Source organism: Hyperolius riggenbachi, chromosome 4, assembly GCF_040937935.1.
Source record: "Hyperolius riggenbachi isolate aHypRig1 chromosome 4, aHypRig1.pri, whole genome shotgun sequence".
Lineage (NCBI taxonomy): Eukaryota > Metazoa > Chordata > Amphibia > Anura > Hyperoliidae > Hyperolius > Hyperolius riggenbachi.
Window position 1 is genome coordinate 396937928 of NC_090649.1, and position 23773 is coordinate 396961700.

General features: G+C 45.2%; 2 protein-coding genes across 4 annotated transcripts in view; both read right to left on the minus strand.

Moving 5' to 3' along the window:
• ABHD12 (abhydrolase domain containing 12, lysophospholipase) overlaps window positions 1-23773 on the minus strand; it is a 1393598-nt gene that overhangs the window by 850090 nt on the left and 519735 nt on the right. The window lies entirely within an intron of this gene.
• LOC137570878 (barrier-to-autointegration factor-like protein) lies at window positions 1027-15413 on the minus strand. 2 transcript variants are annotated; one of them, XM_068279586.1, is made up of 3 exons: window positions 15362-15413; window positions 3588-3718; window positions 1027-1232 (listed from the first exon to the last, which is right to left on the minus strand). In XM_068279586.1, the coding sequence occupies exons 2-3, from the start codon at window positions 3711-3713 to the stop codon at window positions 1083-1085; spliced, it is 276 nt and encodes a 91-aa protein (XP_068135687.1). In that variant the 5' UTR covers window positions 3714-3718; window positions 15362-15413; the 3' UTR covers window positions 1027-1082. The 2 variants fall into 2 exon arrangements, with proteins under 2 accessions (XP_068135687.1, XP_068135688.1); XM_068279587.1 differs by lacking the exon at window positions 15362-15413 and adding an exon at window positions 15289-15342.

Below are 23773 nucleotides of genomic sequence, written 5' to 3' on the forward strand. Positions count from 1 at the left end.
CTCAACACACCATACCATCTTGGTTGTTCAGATTTACCAAATCTATGTTAAGTACAGTAGAATCCCTTTAAAGTACATTTCAAGGGGCCAGGAAAAGTAGTTTTCTATATTAGAAGTTTACTATATCAGAATTGGTCATACATTGTATATTTCTATATATGCATTTTCTGGGACCTGAGGACTAAGTTTAGTATATCCAGAGGTTTACTATATCAGCGTTTACTAGAACGAGATTCTACAGATTGAAAATACTTTGAATGATTGATTGGGTAAGGTCTTAGGCCTGGAACCCACTAGCAGCGCTTTTGTAAGCGCTTGTGATTTGAAAAGCTCTTGCTAATGTAATGCTATGGGTGTGATCCCACTTGAGCGATGTGTTTTTTTTTTTTTTTAAATCCCCCATAGCATTACATTAGCAAGAGCTTTTCAAATCACAAGTGCTTAGAAAAGCACTGCTATTGGTTCCCAGGCCTTATACAACATGAAAGTGGTAAGATTGAACAATCTGGATTGTATGGTGTGTGTTGAGCCTTAGCCTTTGCAATCAACTTCCACTGCAAGACAGCTGTGCTAGTTTTGGTCGACCCTGGATTATGCCATTACTTGCTATATCTAGCCAACGGTTCCTTGTTCTGCCACCCAAGGAGGCTTCTGATGGGAGACCAGCAACCACACAGTCTTTGCTTTAGCAATGGTGTTCGGGATTCCTGTTAGGCCTTCATGGCTACTGTAGCAGCAAGGGACCCACAAAGTCCCCGCTGTACTATTACTAGATTGTACATATTCGTAATTATTAAATGATGCATGCAGCAGACCTGTGCTTGGACTTTAGATGGATACAGAAAAGGATGAAGCCCAAGGACCCAGGACTGAACAACAGTTCTTAAAAATGGATGGACTTACTAGACCTGTTCCGTAATCTACCTCCTGCATGTATAACTGATCTAAACATAATTTATGATGAGTGTTGCATACTGTTACCATTTTTATTTTTAGCAAATAATTCACAAAACATTGAGAGTGCAGCTGTAAAAATGAATACATTCAATAAATATGTAACTAATTTTATAATAGATGGAAATTCACAGGAAAGATTTACACCATTCCTGCAGACATTCTGAACATAATTCTGCTTGACGCGAGTTGGCTCCACAAGAGTCTTTTAGCCATTCTTTAAAGAGGTCATCTTCGTCTTTTCTTAAAACAAGAAACTGCCCCAGAACCACGTGTGCCTGCAAGATCAAAGAGATCATTCAGGGGGGGGGGGGGGGGGGGGAATGTAGCTTTGTAGAAATTTCCAAACATACTAACAGACTTACATTAATGAAAGAGAATTTTGTATTTACCAAGCACAATAAGTTTCCCATAGACCTGTTAAAGGTGGAACATACAAGCATAAGCTGACCAAGTCTCTAGATATTCTGTTGCTGGATAACATGCGTTTTGTTTCTCTCTCGAAAAAAAACAACCCACAGGAACAGTACCCTGCCCTTTATACACACCAAGGTATGCAGTCACTACATTCACATAAACAATGATTTGTCATCCAATGCCAACACAGGCTTTATGTTTATTGAAAGACAGTACTCTTATGATTATGCATTTATTTATAATAAGCAAGAGGATTCTTATGGCTAGGACCTGCACTCACCAGTATAAAAAGAAACATTTAATCAAATGAAACCTGTCAAGAATGGCATGTGCATAATCAATATAAACAATTAGTGAAATATGAATCATGTGTGCTGCTGGCTGTCCTCAGCAATGAGGACACAAATACTTTTGCAGTCTGCACTCCGTGTTCACCTTCAGTGCTTGCAGATGCTTACAGTACAGATCGAAAGGCCGGAGATGGCCATATACCCCAGAGGCTTGTATTGATTCCGGACCACAAGGTCTGGTTCTATGCTGAGTCCCCTGCACTAGGGGGGTTTACGTGAAGAGATTTTATAACACGAAAGGACCGATGGATGTTGAGCTGTTTACCTATATTAGAGGGATTTTAACATCTATTCCTCTAGGAAAAGATTTTAGCTTTGCTTAAATTTTGCTAATTGTTTTTACTGATCATACACAGGTTTCTGGGAGAGCAGTTCCTAGCAGTAGAAAGTGGCAGTTGGTTTATAAATATACTGGGTGAGCACTTTAGAAGGAATTTGTGCACATCAAATAGAATCTGTCGTTAGGTTATGCTAGATACATGGTGCGTTCCCGCACTCGATGCGCCACTCGATTCCCGGCCGCTCGATTATTTCCGAGTGCATTTCGATGATTGTTAGGTCGATTTTCATGTAAAGCATGCCAAATCGACCTAACGATCCATCACAATGCAAATCGGACATGTTGGAAATAATCGAGCGGCCGCGTATCGACGGGAATCGAGCGGCGCATCGAGTGCGGGAACGCACAGTGTGTATCCAGCATAAAAGGCATAAGCTCTGAAGGAGAACTGTGAGCACAGACTAAAAAAAATAAATAAAAAAAAATTAATAATTTTATACATTTATGTACGACATTTTCCATAGTGTTTTCCCAAACTATACAATACATTCCTACCATCCCCTTACATTCCCATACTCTAGAGCAGTAATGGCAAACCTTTTAGAGACTGAGTGCCCAAACTGCAGACCAAAACCCACTTATCGCAAAGTGCCAACACACAAATGTATACTGAATACTGAGGTTTTAGTTTAGAGGGATCTAAAGGAATGCCAGAGATGCACAGGACACAAATGTTCACGTATAGCTGAATTATTGCAAATTTCCTTCTGTTTTAAGAAGGCAAATTTCACCAAGCATTGCTTATTAGTAGGAGGGCTTCTTGGTCTCTTATCCCCCTATACATTCCTAGTGGTTTGGGTCACCCCGAGCTGCTTGGTTACTCTGTTGTACTAGTCCAAGCCCTATCCCATACAGCCATATCAATCCCTGCCATGTACCAATGAGGGGGAAAAGCCTAAACACCTGCATACCACTTGCAGCTTCCTGCCTGACCTGCTCCGCGGCTGGTGAGACGTACTGAGCAGTGAATTGAAGCATTTTTTTTGATATATTATTACCAAACTTCTCCTCATGCAGGAAATCTTAGTGAATTTGGAAAAAAAAAAAAAAGTGTAAAATAACGAATGCGGTATTCTACTGGCCTAAATTAGTTTACCAAACTGCCCTTAATTTAGGCCCATGTATTTTATTATTAGGTACAGTACCTTAAAGTGAAGCCCCAGTTTCATTAAAAATGATATTGTACAAATGACTGATATGCAAACTTTTTCATATTATCATGTAGTAAAAACTACATTAGCAACTCAATCTGATGTAGTATGCATTCTTCCAGTCATTTCAACAGCCCACTGCTTGGTGGACATAACCCCTCAAAATGTTAATTTGCTGTCAAATATTGTTTGAGATTAATTAACACAGGATTTACAGTTCACAGCTATAGGGAATTCATCATGACAAAAAAGTCTGCTTATAACACAAGTGCAGCCTCACTCAAATACAACTTCCTACATCAGTCCGGTAAGCTACTGTAGGTGAGGGAGACAAAAGAAAAGTGGAAAACTGGCTGTGAGAAAACATTCACACACCTTATCAAATCCTAGGTCTTCTAATTTTTTGCCAAGAACTTCTCCGATGCCAGCCAATGCTGTGACTGGTTTATCACCCATGGGCTCAACCACAAAGTCTCGGTGCTTCTGGGATGTGCAAGACATCTTTCCTGTAGAAACAGAAGCAGTAGAGTGCTGTACCATGTTAGCCATCAGTAAAAGCAAGGAGTTTTCAATCAGGATGTTACAATTTATTGGCTAACTTAGAGATGAATAAACAGTAAGCTTTTGGCTTATAATAAGCCTTCGTCGGACAGCTAAAAGCTGTTTATTCATCTCTAAGTTAGCCAATAAATGGTATCATCCTGATTCAAAACTCCTGTAGAAATAGCAAACCGTAATTATTCAGAACTGTCCACATTTGTGATGTTCTCAGGGGAGCAGTGCAGTGAGGCAGGAATGGTGTACAGCAGTGCTGGAGGGAGCACAGGTGTGGGGGAGACATTTATTGGGAGGACATTGCTAGCTACACCCCAACGAAAGGTTTATGCTGATTTTTCTTGATGTGTAGCTACACGAGAGTCTCTAAAATAATTTACACCAGTAGTGCTCAACTCCTGTCCTCGAGGGTCATATCCATGCCGGTGTTTAGGCTGCACAGGGAAAGGTGTTCTACTTGATGAACCACACCTTTCCAGAATCAGTCCCATCAATTAATTTGAGCTGTGCCAAAAATGTGCGAAGACTTCGGCTCTTGAGCACTGGAGTTGGGCACCACTGATTAACTCACCATTCAGCAACATAATAGCAGACCAGACCAGTAAAGCAAGTGTCGTAACACTTTGGGCAGCGCTGGGTCCCCAGGGTTCGAGTACCAGCCATGGCACCATCTGTACAAAATTTGTATGTTCTCCCCTTGTCTGCACGGGTTTCCTCCGGGCACTCAGACTTTCTCCCATATCCCAAAACATACATACAGTGCTGCCCATAATTATTCAAACCCCTGGCAAATAAAGTTACTTTTATTCAACCAGAAAGTATTTTTTTGACGGGAAATGACATAGGTTTCTCCCAAAAGATAAGACGATGTACAAGAGGCATTATTGTGGACAAAAAACATTTCTCCGCTTTTATTTACATTTGAGCAAAAAGTGTCTGGTCCAAAATTATCCATACCCTTCTCAGTAATCAATAGAAAAGCCTTTATTGGCTATTACAGCAAACGCTTCCTATAATTGCAGACCAGCTTTTTGCATGTCTCCACAGGTATTTTTGCCCACTCATCTTTATCACTGAGCTCCAAATCTTTCAGGTTGGAGGGTTTTCTTGCCATCACCCTGATCTTTAGCTGAAAAACACCACCAAAGCATTAGGTTCCCACCACCATGTTTAACAGTGAGGATGGTGTTCTTTGGGTTGAAGGCTTCTCCTTTTTCACACTAAATGAAGGAAACATCACTGTGACCAAACAATTCAATTTTTGTTTCATCTGACCATAAACACAGAAGATCAGACGTCGTCTTCTTTGTCCAGATGTGCATCTGCAAAGGCCAAGCGTGCTTTTGTGTGCCTCATCTGGAGAAGTGGCGTTTTCGCGCTTCTGCATCCGTGAAACCCAGCAGTGTGCAGTGTCTGTTGGATTGTCTGACTTGAGACATTGCCACCGCAGATCCCAGATTCACCAGGATGGTCTTGGTGGTGATTCTTGGATTCTTTTTCAATTCTCTCACTATCCTCTTGGCAAGCACAGGTGTCATTTTTGTCTTCTGACAACATCCTCTGAGATTTTCCACAGTGCAGAACATTTTTTTTATAATACTTGCTCTGTAGCCACTGGAACTTGAAAACATTTAGGAAATGGCCTTGTAGCCCTTTCCTAACTTGTGAGCAGCCACAATGCGCAGCCGCAGGTCCTCACTGAGCTACTTTGTCATAGCCATGACTCTCCACAAACCAACTGCAGAGAGCTGCTGTTTTTCACCTGTTGAGTTGATGAAAACAGCTGTTACCAATTAATCAGGGTGATTAGGATGCTTTAGAATGGCTTGGACTATTTGGAATGGTATAGGTATGTCAAACCGGTCCTACGAGGGCCGAGATCCTCACACATCTTTGATACAACTCAAATGAATTGATGGATCTCAACCAGGAAAGGTGTGGTCCATCAGGTAGAACACATTCCTCTCTTTCTCAGTCCATCCTAAACACTGGCATGGATCTGGCCCTCCAGGCCTGGAGTTTGACACGTGGTATAGAACTTTGGATTTTTCCACAGACTGACAGTTTGTGAAGTGTATGAATCATTTTGGACTAGACACTTTTTGCTCAAATGTAAATAAATGCTAACAAATTTTTTCCCACAATAATGCCTCTTGTACGTCGTCTTATCTTTTAGGAGACACCCATGTCATTTCCTGTGAAAAAAAAATACTTGCTGGTTGAATAAAAGTAACCGGGGTATGAATAATTATGGGCAGCACTGTAAGTTAATTGGCCCTAGACTACAATAGACATATGACTATGGTAGGGATTCGATTGCGAGCCCCTATAAGGGACAGTTAAGTGACAAATCAATAGATAGTCTCCAGTGCTGCAGAAAATGTTGGCTCTATGTAAATAATTAATAATTACACAGAAACTGGTAAAATGCCTAAAACACAAACTGTGGAAGAGAGCATGAAATGATCTACTATACACAGGGGTGGCCAATGGCAAGCAAAACATTAACAAATGGATGCTGAATTATGCAAATGTTTACTCAAATGTATGAATCATGAAAATAGACCAATAAAGTCCCACCTCAGCTTCATTTTATTAGTCCATTTTCGAACTGCATAAATCTAGAAAATAGGCATAATTCTGCATCAACTTATTTGCATCTCCTCGGCCATCCTATAGTGACGGGTGGATATTGAGCATTTACATCCTAATGGTGTCTACTTACCATTACACCTTGCAGTTACCAATAACTACACGGGTAATCAGCAATCTGCCAGGGACCTACCACTAATCAGGTGCTATATAATGCTACCTAATTATCAGCATTTACGTCAAACATTATTACAGCAATGCCCCAGTTATCCGGAACTCAGACAACTGGAAGGCTCAACTAACTGGCATGCCTGAGGGATAAAAGGGACTTTGCTTTTGGCTGGTTTTGAGGCTCTTTAAAGGGAACCTGAAGCAAGTAAAATTATTTAATATAAACAGGACGTAGCTGCAAATGAATATTACATACTAACCTCACCGTCAGTTCTTCTCAGAAGCTCACCATTTTCTTCTTACAGTGATCACTTCCAGTTCTGACAATATTTTGCTGTCAGTTATATATCAACAGCTGTTAGTTACAACTGAATGTGCAAGGTAATGTCCATGTTTCCCTATGGCTCAAGTGGGTGATATTACAGTGTAACAGTGTGCTGACCAGGAAGCGGTTATGGGGTAATGGCCATTTTTAAAATGGAGGACAGAGAATTCCATTGATCACAGTGGACAAATGGGACGCAGGAGAGGAGAAAGATTGAGGAGTAGACTACACAGGAGGCAAGTATGACCTGTGTATGGATATTTTGACTTTTCATTTTCAGTTCAGGTTCTCTTTAAAGTAAACCAGAGACCAAAATAGAAAGGAACGATACTAGAGTACGTATGAAATTGCCGCTGGGAGACTTGGGCACAGGATACAGCCGGTATGGCTTATCCTGCTGCTGCACAAGTCCCGGCGGCCTTAATTACTATTTCCCCTCCAGGTCCACGTAGATGGTGGGGAATTATGTAATTCGGCTTCCAGCTATTGCTGGCGGTCGAATTACCGTGTTTTAAAAGTAACGGTCTATGGTGGCGCCACCTGCGCTCAAATCTTCTGCTGGATACAATGTGTTCGTCGATACCTACCCGGGGCTTCCTCCAGCCCCATAAGCATGTCTGAGTGTCTCGCTGTCCAGCTGCGGTCCAGTCGCAAATAACCCCGGTAACCGGTTCAGTCGAAGTCTTCTGCGCATGCAGTTACCGGGGCTGATTGCAGCTGAACGGCAGATCGAGGGAGGACAGCAAGGGACTCAGAGGTGCTTGTGGGGCTGGAGGGAGCACCGGGTAAGTATCGATTCTTTCTATTATTTGGTCTCTGGTTTGCTTTAAATACTTACCGAGCCTCCAGTGATGACTAGCAACCTTTCTGGGTCACCTAGTGGGCTCCTAGTGGCTTCCAGCATCCATGCAAGCAAGTCAGCGAGTTATGTGACCTGATGTGGGTCAGCTGTCACGCCAGCGTCCATGCGTGGGAAAAGCTGATAGGTGATTCGGAAAGGCTGCTAGACATCCATGGAGGCTCGGTAAATATTTGGGGGGTTGTATTTTAGGCTGGTTGGTCAAGCAACCAGCAATGACATGTATGCGGCATCAGGCAATCCTCGCTGGTGCCGGATACTCGGGACTCTGCTGTAAAAGGAACCCGAGGAGTGAGACGTATGGAAGCTGCCATTTTTATTTCCTTTTAAACAATACCAGTTGCCTGGCAGTCCTCCTGATCTTCCTAATCAGTAGGATCTAAATCACACACCTGAAACAAGCATGCAGCTAAATCTTTTCAGATTTTTCATAGACATCTGATCACCTTGCTTGTTCAGGGTCTATGGCCTAAAGTATTAGAAGCAGACGATCAGCAGGACAGCCAGGCAATGCGTATCATTTAAAAGAAATAAACATGTCAGCCTCCATATCCCTCTCAGCTCTGATTCCCTTTTAAGACCTCTTTTCCATGGAAAGCTGAACTGCTCGTTTTTCAAGCAGTTCAGCCTCCTGGCTGCTGGCCACAAGTGCCATTCAGGTGCGATTACATGCAGCCAAATGGCACAGTTTGGTAACACAGCACAAATCACATTTGACTCACGGTGGCGTTTCTCGGTGGTGAAAAATACACTATGTTGTGTCTGTGTTGTGAGGGGGAAGGATCATCTGGCTGCCTTATAGTAGAGGGAAGGCGGCTGCTGACAGTGGACTTGGGCGGTAAAAAGTACAAATCCGGCCCTGTTGAGGCCTGGAACCCACTGGCAGCGTTTTTCTACAGGATCTTCTAAAAAAATTAGCATATTGGGATAAAGTTCATTATTTTCTGTAATGTACTGATAAACATTAGACTTTCATATATTTTAGATTCAAATACACACAACTGAAGTAGTTCAAGCCTTTTAGGGCCTGTTCTCACCTGAGCGGGAATCGCGCGATTCCCGCTCACGGCAAACCGCTAGCGGTTCTGCAAGAACCGCTACACAATGTAGCGAGTGGCAGTGTTCTCATTGCCGCGGTTGCGGTTAGCAATAACCACAACCGTGCTGCATGCAGCGGTTTGCAGGTGACGAGCGTTCCGCGATTAGCGATCGTGATTAGCGTGCATAGCACGCTAATCGCGATCACTCCAAAACCAGTGTCCAGTGATTTTTCAGCGCTAGTCGCGGGAAAATCACTCCCGCAAAACGCCGGCGGTAATCGCGTGTTCTGCGATTTTAAGTGTGAACGGGCCCTTATTGTTTTAATATTGATGATTTTGGCATACAGCTCATGAAAACCTAAATTTCCTATCAAAAAATTAGCATATTTCATCCGACCAATAAAAGAAAAGTGTTTTTAAAACAAAAAAAGTCAACCTGCAAATAATTATGTTCAGTTATGCACTCAATACTTGGTCGGGAATCCTTTTGCAGAAATGACTGCTTCAATGCGGCGTGGCACGGAGGCAATCAGCCTGTGGCACTGCTCAGGTGTTATGGAGACCCAGGATGCTTCGATAGCGGCCTTAAGCTCATCCAGAGTGTTGGGTCTTGCGTCTCTCAACTTTCTCTTCACAATATCCCACAGATTCTCTATGGGGTTCAGGTCAGGAGAGTTGGCAGGTCAATTGAGCACAGTAATACCATGGTCAGTAAACCATTTACCAGTGGTTTTGGCACTATGAGCAGGTGCCAGGTCGTGCTGAAAAATGAAATCATCTCCATAAAGCTTTTCAGCAGATGGAAGCATGAACCCACTTTTGAACCAGAAACAGCGGCAGAAACGCCTGACCTGGGCTACAGAGAAGCAGCACTGGACTGTTGCTCAGTGGTCCAAAGTACTTTTTTCGGATGAAAGCAACTTTTACATGTCATTCGGAAATCAAGGTGCCAGAGTCTGGAGGAAGACTGGGGAGAGGGAAATGCCAAAATGCCTGAAGTCCAGTGTCAAGTACCCACAGTCAGTGATGGTCTGGGGTGCCATGTCAGCTGCTGGTGTTGGTCCACTGTGTTTTATCAAGGGCAGGGTCAATGCAGCTAGCTATCAGGAGATTTTGGAGCACTTCATGCTTCCATCTGCTGAAAAGCTTTATGGAGATGAAGATTTCATTTTTCAGCACGACCTGGCACCTGCTCACAGTGCCAAAACCACTGGTAAATGGTTTACTGACCATGGTATTACTGTGCTCAATTGGCCTGCCAACTCTCCTGACCTGAACCCCATAGAGAATCTGTGGGATATTGTGAAGAGAAAGTTGAGAGACGCAAGACCCAACACTCTGGATGAGCTTAAGGCCGCTATCGAAGCATCCTGGGCCTCCATAACACCTGAGCAGTGCCACAGGCTGATTGCCTCCATGCCACGCTGCATTGAAGCAGTCATTTCTGCAAAAGGATTCCCGACCAAGCATTGAGTGCATAACTGAACATAATTATTTGAAGGTTGACTTTTTTGTTTTAAAAACACTTTTCTTTTATTGGTCGGATGAAATATGCTAATTTTTTGAGATAGGAAATTTGGGTTTTCATGAGCTGTATGCCAAAATCATCAATATTAAAACAATAAAAGGCTTGAACTACGTCAGTTGTGTGTATTTGAATCTAAAATATATGAAAGTCTAATGTTTATCAGTACATTAGAGAAAATAATGAACTTTATCACAATATGCTACTTTTTTGCGAAGATCTTGTAAGTGCTTGTGATATGTGAAATGCTTGGTAATGTAATGCTATGAAGAGGTTTTAGAAAAGCACATCCCTCAAGTGAGATCACACACTTAGCATTACATTAGCAAAAGCTTTTTAAATCGCAAGCACTTAGAAAAGCGATGCTCGTGGGTTCCAGGCTTCAGTCCTAACATCCGGTGGTTCCAAGAAGTGGATGTCATACTGTGACCACACAGCTCCCCAACTGTACGAGTTAGGCCCGGTTCACATTAGCGGTCGCCGTCCGGAATCGCCGTGCCGGAGACGGACCGCATGCAGAACGGACGGAACGGACGCACGGCATAGCAATGAAAGCCTATGCGTCCGTTCACATGCGTCCGTTTCGTCCGGACCGGATCCGGACTCCGGCATAAGACCCAACATGCGCTAATTTTTGGTCCGGCTCCTCCGGCAGCCGTATCCGGAGCGGAGCCGGACTGCACCATCCGGCCAATACAAACCAATGAGAACCGGAGAGCGCACAACACACTGGCTAAAAATCCGGATGTTCTACCCAACTTCCTATGCGTATTGAAGCGGCGATTTTGGATGGGGACACATGGGCAAGCATTTTGGAGTGGAGCAGCAGTGATTTTAAACGTGCTGGAGATGTTGGCAGTATGTCGGAGGTGGAGGTGAGTGCTAAACAGCGGAGGGCCTGATTCCACAGGTCCACCTTCTGCTGACCTCCCAGACCCCAACATTTTTATTCCTTTTCTACTATCTTTTGCCAAACGGATCCGGATCGCATCCTGATGAACACCTGATGCAAACTGACCGGATCCGGATCGGATCAGAACCGTACGGTTCCGATCCGGATCCGGTCCAGATCCGGTCAGGTCATCCGGTCCGTTTGGCAGAGAACCGCAAGTGTGAACGGGGCCTTAGGCTACTTGCACACCAAGATGTTGCGTTAGGTGCTACGTTAAGGTCGCATAACGTGCACCTAACGCAAGGCCTGGTGCTCTTCGATGTGGACGTCAGAGTGAGCCGCGTTGTGCAGCTCACTCTGGCGTCCGTGATGCGTACTCTTGGACGCATGCGGCATCACGTGGTCCCGCCGGCCAATCGCCGCACAGAGCGGACGCACCAGGAAGTAAACACTGCACGTCACAACGTGCAGTGAATATTAATTAGCCATGTGCCTGGCCGCTCTCCGCTCCTGCCCAACATGACTGAGCATGTTCAAACAGTCTGATGCGGCTTAAGCCGCTGTAACGCTATAGTATGCTGCACTTTCGGAAGAACGTGCAGCGTTACATGAACCGCAACGTGGGCAGTGTGAACAGCCCACTTGTGTTACATTGCTGTGCGTTGGGGGAGCGTTACAAGCTGCACTAACGTGCGCCTGTAACGTCCCTGTGTGTAAGCAGCCTAAAGGTATCACCGATAGCAGTGACATTTCAGCTACATTTGTATACTAAACAAACTGAATGTGTAACATTACACAGCTTCTTGCAGGAAAAAAAAAGCTATCAAATTTGCATTAAATTTGATAAAAATTCAGTAATTCTCCCAAAAGTTGTCCCTGGGTGCAGCAGATTTCAGACCCATTAAAAGTGTTAAAATGTGTAGAGATGGCCCGAACGGTCCTCCGGCGAACAGTTCCCGGCGAACTTCCATGGTTACCGCGAACTTTTCCGGAAGTTCGATTCGCCCTCATAGTGCATCATTAGGGTCAACCTTGACCCTCTACATCACAGCCAGCAGGCACATTGTAGCCAATCAGGCTGCACACTCTCCTGGAGCCCCCCCCTTATAAAAGGCAGGCAGCGCCAGGCTTTTCACTCACTTGTGTGCATGCAGTAATTAGAGAAGGGAGAGCTGCTGTGCAGAGACCTATAGGGTAAGCTTAGTTAGGCTCTTGTAGGCTTCTTAGCTTGCGCGTTGCTGATTCTTATTGCTAAAAAAAAAGCACCCCTCAAAAGCTCTTTTGAGAGCTAATCTTGTTCTTGTGATTTTTTTTTTTTTTTTTTTTTTTTTTTTTTTGTGGTCCAATTGCATTATATACAGCCCTGTCAGTGAGTCGCAGCTGGCCTTTGGCCCCTTGGTGGTATAATTACTACTGTGCCAGGTGCACATTATAATGCCCATCACTGCATATACCTACCTGTTGTTCACTTCAGTGCACCCACCTAGAGACCGAGACCCGTGTAGGGACAACTACCTTACGAAGGCACATGATTACAAAGCACAAACTGCAATGGGATGACCACCTGAGGAAAAGCAGCACACAAAAGCAAAGCCACACACCGCAGTGGAAGATACCAGGCCACCATTTTTTCTCAAAAAAGGAGATCCCTAAACTGTACCATGATGTTGAAAGGCAAGTGGCGACATCTCTGGCACACAGCGTTGGGTCAAGGGTCCATCTGACCACGGATGCCTGGTCTGCAAAGCACGCTCAGGCCTGCCCGAAGACTAAGTCAGTCCCCACACACAGCATCTCTGCCTGCACGCCGTGTGACTGCCTGCCCCAAGACTAAGTCGCTCCCCACACAGCATCTCTGCCTGCAGGCCAGTTGCCTTCTCCGCCACCACCAACAGGGTCCAAGACTCCAGGTGGATTGCTGAATTTTTAAGGCCGCTATACTCCTTATTCTGGTGCGTGTACATGCCTGACTAATTTTTCTGGGTGCACAGCAGCTGCAACAACAAAACAAAAAGGCATGTACATGTGCCGATTCCCCTTCGTGATCATTACCTTGCCGCGGTGAAGGGGCTTGCGTATCCCAATGAACGCCGGCTATGAGTGTCTTGGGGGGGGGGGGGGCCTCCAATTTAGCATGCAATGTGATTTCTGCCCTTAAAACGCTGCTTTGCGTCAAATACAGATTTTTCCCCGGGACTTTTGGCGTCTATCCCACTTATCCATGCAAAAACTCAGATGTTAGACCCCTTGAAACATCTTTTCCATCACTTTTCTGGCCAGCATAAGAGTTTCTAGTTTTCAAAGTTCGCCTCCTCAATTAAGTCTATTGCGGTTCGCTAAAGTTTGTGCGAACCAAACTTTTGCAGAAGTTCACAAACCGAAAATTGGCGGTTCGGGCCATCTCTAAAAATGTGCCCTAAATACAGCCACTGTAACATTGCTCCGATTATTAATCCCTTAATTTTTTAGGGCTGGTTCAGATGGACGGTTGTGCAACAATAAACGACAGCTGCTTCTGCGCTCGTTACTTAAACGCTGTCCATTAAGACAAAATTGATAGCTGTCAGTACTATCGCTTAGAGCCCTTTTTCACTAGCAAGCGCGATCGCAAGCACAAATCACCTGCGCTTGCGATCATGCAAGCTCCTTTTTCCACTGTCGCATTCCGCCAATGGGACTGTACCGCGACCGCGGCGAAAATCGCGCTGGACGGCAATGGCATTTCGGCAAAAAACGAATCACAATCGAAGCGCCGTAGTTGAAAATGAGCACCGCGATTTACATGTTATCACAGGGCTCTAGCAATTAGAAAAACAGCTGCGATTTGCTTTTTGAATCGGATCGCAGCCAGTGGAAAAGGGCCCTTATTTACAGCCATTTACGCAACTGCCAGGTTTTGATCCCGATTTCTGCCGTCCTCTGTCCGGCATTTTACAGGATCGTTTACTAACACGCCTCCGTATCTCCCTGCGGAGACGAAAAACGTTGCATGCTGGGAAGTACCGCCAGAAGCTGACAAATGCTTTTCTGCAAGCTTGCAGAAGAGCATTTAGAACAAGACACTGGGCTGCCACACGCAGCTGGCTCAGGCTCCTTTCTGTGCCAGCCCTTATTTAGGGCCTTTTTCCATTACCCTGCGATTTGCGTTTTGATTCTGATCGCAAATCGCAAGGTACATTATAATCATGGAAACTACAGCAGCAATTTCCATTAGTGTGATCCGATAGCGATTTTGGTCAAAACGCAATCATCGTCCTGCCGCATTTTGGATTTGATTGAGCTTTACTATAATGAGTATAGGAGCTCAATCACAATCGCATGGTGGAAATTGAAACACGATCGCATTTCATAGTGGAAAAGAGCCCTTACATACACTTACCAAAATCAGCTGTCTCTAATCAGGTTCACAGTGGAAACGAACAGGTTGATTAAAGAAACTGTCAATTAGCTAACTATTTGTTTCTGCATCTTGTTAGCCCTGTGCAAAGACCTGGTTTTGACCCCTTTTTTTCCAGTACCTGTGAATCAGAAATAAATTCTTCAAAAAGTCAAATTATTTGCTCATCAAATATTTTACTCCACAGTATAGACAGCTTACACAAGAAAATATACTGGCCTCTGCTTTCGTTCAATAATACTGATCCAATTCACTTTTTTTGCCCCCAAGTTTTCTCCTAGGTTATATTTTCACCTTATCCTTAAAATGCCTTTTAAGTCCCCAGCAAGCAAGAAAATATACTCTGATAAACAGCATTTTTTTTTTTCCAATTGCAGTGTGCAAAGGTTATTTTAAACAAAAGATGAACAATTATCTCCTAAAAGATATTTAGGAGAAATAGTAAATTGAATTAGGCCCACATTGTTCTTTTTTCAATTTTAAATAGCAAAGGAAACGGTTTCTAAATTCCCAGTAAACGTCAACCTGCAAGTTTTATGACGAAAACTATGAAGCCATTGAAAGGAAAGATTTTTTTTTTCTTTTGAGACAGAGTTCTGGCTTTCTGCGCAGCAGAGGGCGCTAACGACTCGTGGAGATGCATGTGACAGATGAATGGTTCATTATATCATAAACGGTAACCCATACTACATCTATTCTAAACTGATGACGGCGGGCTACCTCGGCGCACATGGAAACAACGGTTGCACTGGGCGTACAGTTCAACTCTGTGGTTACTCCGTGCACGGAATACCTGCTTCTGCTCCAAGCCACCCACGCCCAGCCCTGCACGGTCTCGCTGTAGAATTATCTTATGCCACGCCTCCTTTTGGTCCATTTAAACTTCTGCTAGGAACGTCACGCCAAGGAGGACCAATGGGAACTGTCAGAGTGACTGTCTTTTCGCCCTGCATCCTTTTCCCGATTCACTGTTTTGTGATTCATGTGTGGGATTCATGAAAACTGGACGACAGGTGCATTGCTGTCAGTGGAAGAATTTCTTGCATATAGCTAAATCATTATTTTCAATGTATTCATATAGTACTACTGACACATTTGTCTCAACATAATTAAAGGCATGGACTTTTGACATCTTTTTCCGGCTTTATGCTTACATCTGGTTTGACACTGGTTCCTTAACCCCTCAGGGCGCGATTCCACTAGAGCGGCGCACGTCTGCGAGATTGCTGTCGGCGTTACCATTGCACCCTATGGCAGAGTTTCCCCGCACTATTCGCCTGCGGGGAAACTGCGGATTCGCGGCGGTTTCCGCTCAAGTAGAAACGCGCCCTCAGTGTTGTAATATTACAATATCACATTTAAAGGGGTTCTGTGGTTAGTTTTTAAAAACAAAAACTGACACTTACCTGGGGCTTCTACCGGCCCCCTGCAGCTGTCCTGTTTTGCGCCGTCCTCTACGATCCTCCGTCCCTCGCCACTGGTCACCATCCAATTATTAATCTAACTAGTTAAATGCAACTGCGCATGCGCAGCCGCGCACGTCCTGGCTATGGGGAGGGGGCTGTCTACTGGGAACACTTCTGAATATGGGGGGGCTCTTATTGGGGGTACATCTGGCTATGGGGAACGGGGCTGCCTACTGGGAGCACATCTGGCTATAGGCAGGGGGCTGTCTAATGGGAACACTTCTGACTATGGGGGGGCTCTTATTGGGGGCACATCTGGCCAGGGCCGAGGCATAGGCTGGAGAGGCTCCAGCCTCAGGGCGCAGTGTAGGAGGGGGCGCACAATTCATTCACTTGTCATTCTTTGTTGTGTATGAGGCAGAAAGAAATAAGAAAAGGGGATACATAGCAGTGACTGCAAGCCATATAACTAGATATTAAGGTGTTGGGGAGGTTGTGGGCCCTGTGGCCCTCTTAGTGTCATAGCAATCAGTGTGTGACGGCTGGGGTGGGAGGGATGGAGGGGCGCACTTTGGTGTCTCAGCCTTGGGTGCTGGAGGACCTTGTCCCTGCTCTGCATCTGGCTATGGGGAACGGGGCTGCCTACTGGGAGCACATCGGGCTATGGGGAAGGGGCTGTCTACTGGGAGCACATCTGGCTATGGGGAGGGGGCTGTCTACTGGGAGCACAGTACTTACGACTCTAGAGGGAAACCTAAAACTGTAATATAAGCTGTACAATGACTACGTTACATTGTATCAAAGTGTTATATCTTCATAGTTGTCCCATGAATAGATATAGTGAAATATTCACTGAAATATGAGAGGTGTATATATACCGTACACAGTACACGGTACAGTAGTTTTGTATATAATTACGTGTGTGGGAATGTGTGTTAGACACTAGTATTCTCTGTACTTAACTATCTGAAAGCTGTTGCTAAATACTGGATGCTAATTGGACTGTACATATATTAGCTCAGTAAAGTAATCCGTAGCTTAGCAACCCCTCTCTTATGGAAAAACATAATTTTGTCTACCAGCACGGGAAGTTTTCAGAGTATTCACAAGATGTGTCTGTGACAGTTCTAGACTAGTACATGAATTGTAAAACCTACAGACAAGGAAAAAAGAGAGCTCTTACAGGGAACCTGAAGTAAAGTATATGGAGGCTGCCATATTTATTACCTTTTAAACAACACCACTTGCCTGGCAGCTCTGTTTGGCTGCAGTAGTGTCTTAATAACATAAGAAGCAAGCGTACCTTCGTGCCTATACCCTGTGGTCTTGTAGTACTAAAGGTATATAATGCCTGGTTCACACAATGAGATTTTCTGGCATATTTACTGCCAGATTGATTATTTCCAACATGTACGATCTGATTTCCAATCGATTTTTGATACTTTTCAAAACAATTTTCCATTCACTCCTAAGGAAAATCGACTGGAAATTGATTGGAAATCAGATCGGACATGTTGGAAATAATTGATCTGACAGTAAATCGGCCAGAAAAATCTCTATCGTGTATAGTTTTTGCTATTAGATGGGCTCTTGATTAAAAAAAACGGGGGGGGGGGGGGGGGGGGGGGGGGTGAAAGACCCAAAACGTCACGCTAAACTCATGAGAACTGAGAACTGTAGTTGTGTCATAGTGCCTTAAATAGGATAATCCTGGAGAGCTTCAGTCATCGTTTCCTGTAACTTTTGCTCATTCTGGGATTTCCTCAGGGGCGTAGCAATAGGGGGTGCAGAGGTAGCGACCGCATCGGGGCCCTTGGGCCAGAGGGGCCCGAAGGGCCCTCCCTCAACTACAGTATTAGCTCTCTATTGGTCCTGTGCTCATAATAATCACTTCTATAGATACTTTGAGTAGTGGTAATCATTAACAAACTGTTCCCCATCCCCTTCTTACACCTCTGACACTGTAGTTCCCATTGGCAGGTTTTGGTGCACCGTATTAATTGCTATGTATTGAGTGCTTGGGGGGCCCCATTGTAAAACTTGCATCGGGGCCCAGAGCTCCTTAGCTACGCCACTGGATTTCCTTCAACCTTGGAGCTCACATTCATATGCAACCTGTCGGCTACTCGCTCACTCCAAATCTGAATTAAGTGATTAGTGAATGGCCAAACTAAAATATTTGAAAGCAATACTGAACCATGCTGCATAAAATAAGTTACTCACTGATGGAAAAGGACGTTTCTGGATCCTATAGATCAGGCTTTCTCAACCAGGGTTCCTCGAGTACTCTGCAGGGGTTCCTTGGCATTTTCCCCCCATTGTGGCGGAAGTATATAGAGAGCACACTAGAATAGGTGGTACTGTAACAATAAGCACTAATTTGGGGGGTCAGAAGACCGTATAATAAGGGGCAGTATAATAGGGGGTAGTGAAATAAACAGCCACACATACTTTTAAAGACCATGCCTCCTGCAAAATAACTGCAGGGGTTCCTCGAGATCAAAAGATTGTTTGCAGGGGTTCCTTGAGATCCAAAAGTTATTTGCAGGGTTCCTCCAGGGTAGAAAGGTTGAGAAAGGCTGCTATAGAGACCTCCCAACCCTCTACTACTGTCCCAGTTCCTTTTATGTGCCTTTGGGACTCTTCGGCAGACTTGCAAAGCATTTGTATTCCCGAGTGCTTCCAAAGACAGGTGCATCGGTACTGTGCATGTGCGAGCCCAGATCTGCTCTTCTTCCGCAGCACTCAGGTTGCGTTCACATATGGCATAGCGTGAAAGGCTGAATTTTTGTTTTTGTGCATTTTTAGTGTGTTTGCGATGCGTTTTTACTGGGTTTTGAGTGCGTTTTAATGCGTTTGCGGTTCGCATATACTATGCGTTTTCCATGCGTTTTTATATTTCCATTTATGCAAATCACTTGGAAGACAACAGGGAGAGGAAATACAGCAAAAAAATGTATCTTGCGGAAAGAACGCATATAAAAACGCATGGTAAGTGCATGAAAAACGCATACCATTGCGTTCCCATTGACTTTCATTATGTGCATTTTTGATGCGTTCATGAATATTATGCAACAAAACCAGCATTTTTGAAAACACACGCATCAAAAACACACATGCGTTTTTATATGCGTTTTTTCCAGGGCTGTGGAGTCGGAGTTGTAGTTGGAGTCGGGGCCATTTTGGGTACCCGGAGTCGGAGTTGGAGTCGTGGTTTCGTAAACTGAGGAGTCGGAGTTGGAGTCGGAAGATTTTTGTACCGACTCCACAGCCCTGGTTTTTTCCTGCTGCCCATAGACTTCAATTAGTGGCAAAAACTTTTTGTTTTCCGTAACGCTAGGGTTTATGCTATGTGAGCACCCAGCCTCAGGGATGCAAGTGCTTCTGAAGGCTGCTCGAGCAGGGCAGAAGAGGGATTCCACCAAGCAGGTCGAAGAACTTGTCTTGGGGCATGCGGTGGAACGAGGGGACGGAGAGAGGACCAGGAAGGTTCTTTGGAATCCAGAGCCTTCCCTCTCCATTGGTGAGTATCTAACTCATTGTTTTTTCGACTCACATCAGTATTGCTTTGAAAAAACAGTTTGACTAAAGGTGACCATGCATGATCAGACGTCCATGCATGTTAGCTAGATATATGTTATGATATTTGCTAATTTGGTGTTTTGTTTTTTAAAGATTCTTTATTTTTCAAACAAGATTTTTCTTTTTCTTTTTCTTTTTTTTTTTTACAATAGTACATCCATACAAAGTGAAAACACCTTGTGTCAGCATGGTTACCATAACAACAATAGGTTGGCAGCCAACCAGTATTGCCTGCTTCTAATACCAAAAAGACACAATATGCAGTCTGCTTAAAGTGAAACTCCAGACTAAAAATCTACTCAGCAGCACTGAAAAGGTTTGGTGTTTCTTACAGTTTCACAGCATCAGAACTTTGTTTTTCTTAACCAAGCCTCATTTTTAGCTGCAAAGAAGAAATCTCCACCTGATGCTGTGCAAAGCATGATGGGATTTCTGATGTTGTTGTTCTTCTGCTGTTTTGGTGCAAATTTGTTTGTTTTTTTATTTTGAATTTTAGATTTGAAGCCTAGCGTGCGCGTGCTGGGAGGGGTGATCAGGACACAGGACAGTTGGAACTGTGTCTCATGCTTCCTGTCACCTCCTTTCAACCAAAAAGATGGCTACCCCCAGGGGCGGACTGACCATTAGGGCACTCGGGCACGGACCGAGGGCCCGTGGTCAGGGGTGGGGCCCGTCACCCGCCAGAGAACCCTGAGCAGGAGTGGAGACAGCCAGTGAAGGAGGATGATGGGCATAGCAGCGGAGAAGGGGGGAAGTTCCCCCCCCCCCTCTCTCACCTTGGGGCCCCCCTTCCTGGCTCTCCCCTCCGTAGTCTGCAAAGTGTCGCACAGCTGGAAGCGGCTGACAGCGGCCGGAGACTTACCGCTGTTCAGCCACCGGAGGGAGCGCTGATCTGTGTGCCGCTAGTGTGGGCTTGAGAAGCCCAGACTAGCGGCACACAGATCAGCGCTCCCTCCGGTGGCTGAACAGCGGTAAGTCTCCGCCCGCTGTCAGCCGCTTCCAGCTGTGCGACACTTTGCAGTAGTGTTGTCCGGATCATGAACGATTCGGATCTTTGATCCGAATCTATTTTGTGAGTCGAATCATGTGAATCATCAAAATGAGTGAAAGGGGGTGCAAAGGGGGCGGGCCAGGAGCGACAAGCCCCCCTCTCAGCGGGCAGCGGGGTCCTGGAAGCAGAGCAGAGATGGATCGCTCTGTTGGAGGGGAGGCAGCCTTGCACAGCCACAGGTAGATGAGAGAGAGGGGACATCGGTGGCGGTGCCACTGCCAGATATTTGTAGAGCACACATACTGGCTGAAATGTGCTGCTCATTATAGGCTGTCTGTTCCAGTTGTGCATAGTGAACACATTGAAAACTTTTGGCACAGCTCAGTAACGTTACAGGCAGCATGCTGGGCTAGGACAGGGGCACTGTGATTGCTGTGCAATATGATCCTCCGGCACTGCTCTAAACAGCTGCACTTTACTTCTGGGAATGCTTTGGGGAATGGGAGTTGGGAGTATACAGATGAACATATAGGTGAAATATATGTAAAGCATAATGATTGCAGCATGTGGGTATTGTGTGCAAACAAACATTTCTGCTCTCTGCTCGTCCCTCCTCCCTTCTCTGTCCACTCCCTGCCCTCTGTCCATCTTCTCCTCTTCTCTGTGTGTCCACCTCCTCCCTCCCCTTCTCCTGTCCTGCTAGTCATTTCACCCCCGAATGCTTCCCTTGTAAAATGATCCGAGATTCGGATCAAAGATCCGGATCTTTTCAATGATCCGATTCGAATCATACGGATCATTGAAAAGATCCGAACTTCGCATCTTTACTTTGCAGATTACGGAGGGGAGAGCCAGGAAGGGGGGCCCCAAGGTGAGAGAAGGGGGGGGGAAACTTCCCCCCTTCTCCGCTGCTATGCCCATTGCCCTCCTTCACTGGCTGTCTCCCCTCCTGGAGACACCTACAAGCTTGGCTGCATATACTGGGGGCACTTACAGACCTGGCTATACTGGGGAGACCTATACACCTGGCTGCATATACTGGGGAGACCTATACACCTGGCTGCATATACTGGGGGCACCTATACACCTGGCTGCATATACTGGGGGCACATATACACCTGGATGCATATACTGGGGGCACCTATACACCTGGCTGCATATACTGGGGGCACCTATACACCTGGCTACATATACTGGAGAGACCTATACACCTGGCTGCATATACTGGGGGCACCTATACACCTGGCTGCATATAGGGAGACCTATACATCTGGCTGCATAAACTGGGGGCACCTATACACCTGGCTGCATATACTGGGGAGACCTATAAACCTGGCTACATATACTGGGGAGACCTATACACCTGGCTGCATATACTGGGGCACCTATACACCTGGCTGCATATACTGGGGAGACTTATACACCTGGCTATACTGGGGAGACCTATACATCTGGCTGCATATACTGGGGGCACCTATACACCTGGCCGCATATACTGGGGGCACCTATACACCTGGCTGCATATACTGGGGGCACATATACACCTGGATGCATATACTGGGGGCACCTATACACCTGGCTGCATATACTGGGGGCACCTATACACCTGGCTACATATACTGGAGAGACCTACACCTGGCTGCATATACTGGGGAGACCTATACACCTGGCTGCATATACTGGGGGCACCTATACACCTGGCTGCATATAGGGAGACCTATACATCTGGCTGCATAGACCTGGCTGTATATACTGGGGACACCTATAGACCTGGCTATACTGGGGACACCTATACCCTGGCTACATATACTGGGGACACCTAAAGACCTGGCTATCTATACAGGAGACACCTATAGACCTGGCTATCTGTACTGGGGACACCTATAGGCCTGGCTACCTATTCTGGAGACACCTGTAGACCTGGCTACCTATACTGGGGACACCTATAGACCTGGCTATCTTAAATGGGGACATCTATAGACCTGGTTATCTATTCTGGGGACACCTGTAGATTAGGCTACTTATACTGGGGACACCTATAGACCTGGATACCTGCACTGGGAAAACCTATAGACCTGGATACTTCCACTGGGGATACCTTTTGACCTGGTTACCTATACTGGGGCACCTATTTTGGGGGAACTGCTGCCAGATTAACTATTTTTGGGGAACTGCTGCTGCCAGATTAAGTGTATTTTGAGAAACAGCTGCCAGATTATGTGTATTTTTGGGGAACCGCTGCCAGATTGTGTATAATGGGGGAACTGCTGCTTCCAGATTCTGTGTATTTTGGGGGAACCACTGCTGCTACATGTATTTTTGGTGATCCGCTGCCAAATTATGTGTATTTGGGGGAACCGCTGCTGCCAGATAACGTCTATTTGGGGGGAACGATTGCCATATTATCTGTATTTTGCTGTATTTTGGAGGAAGCTCTGCCAAATTGCATGGATTTTTGGTGAAATGCTGTCAGATTACATGTATTTTGGGGGAAAACACTATGGCAGAGTTCAAACTTCCCTTTTACACCACTGCTAAGGTCATGTATATTTTGCCCCACCCATGACCACGCCCACATTCTGTTGCGTGACCACACCCATTTTTGGCTGGGTTTTTTGTCAGTGTACAATATCACAATATAACATATGTACTGTTGTCAATAAATTATTATATCTTAGTCTGTAAAAACATAACGTGAAAGGTGGGAAACACTGGTATGGGGGCCCTATAATCTCCTATTGCCCGGGGGCCCCATGAGTTGTCAGTCCGCCCCTGGCTACCCCCATGAAATCACAAACATGCGCCTGTTCTTTTAAAACAGTGTGGGTAAAGAGATAATATTACCTATCTATTTTAATTAACATAACTAATGTAACTCAATGACAGTATGTTTAGACTGAAGTTCCCCTTTAAACGCAAATAACCGTTCTAACAGCCAGATAAAGGTATCCCTCACCTGTATGTTACATTGTCAATACATTTCACATGGCTGCCCCAATCCGAGCCTATAACTATCCCAAAATCCCTCCCCTTCCGGACAGAGTTTGGATAATAAATTGAAGACCTCAGGGATGCAGACTTATGAAACTGCCGCTGGGAGATTTGGGCGCAGGGTAAAGCTGTTAAAAGGCTCACCCTGCTCCTGCACAAGTCCCAGCGGCGTCAATTACTATTCCCCTCCAGGCCGCCATGGATAGTGGGGGAAAGACGCAATTTGGCTTCCAGC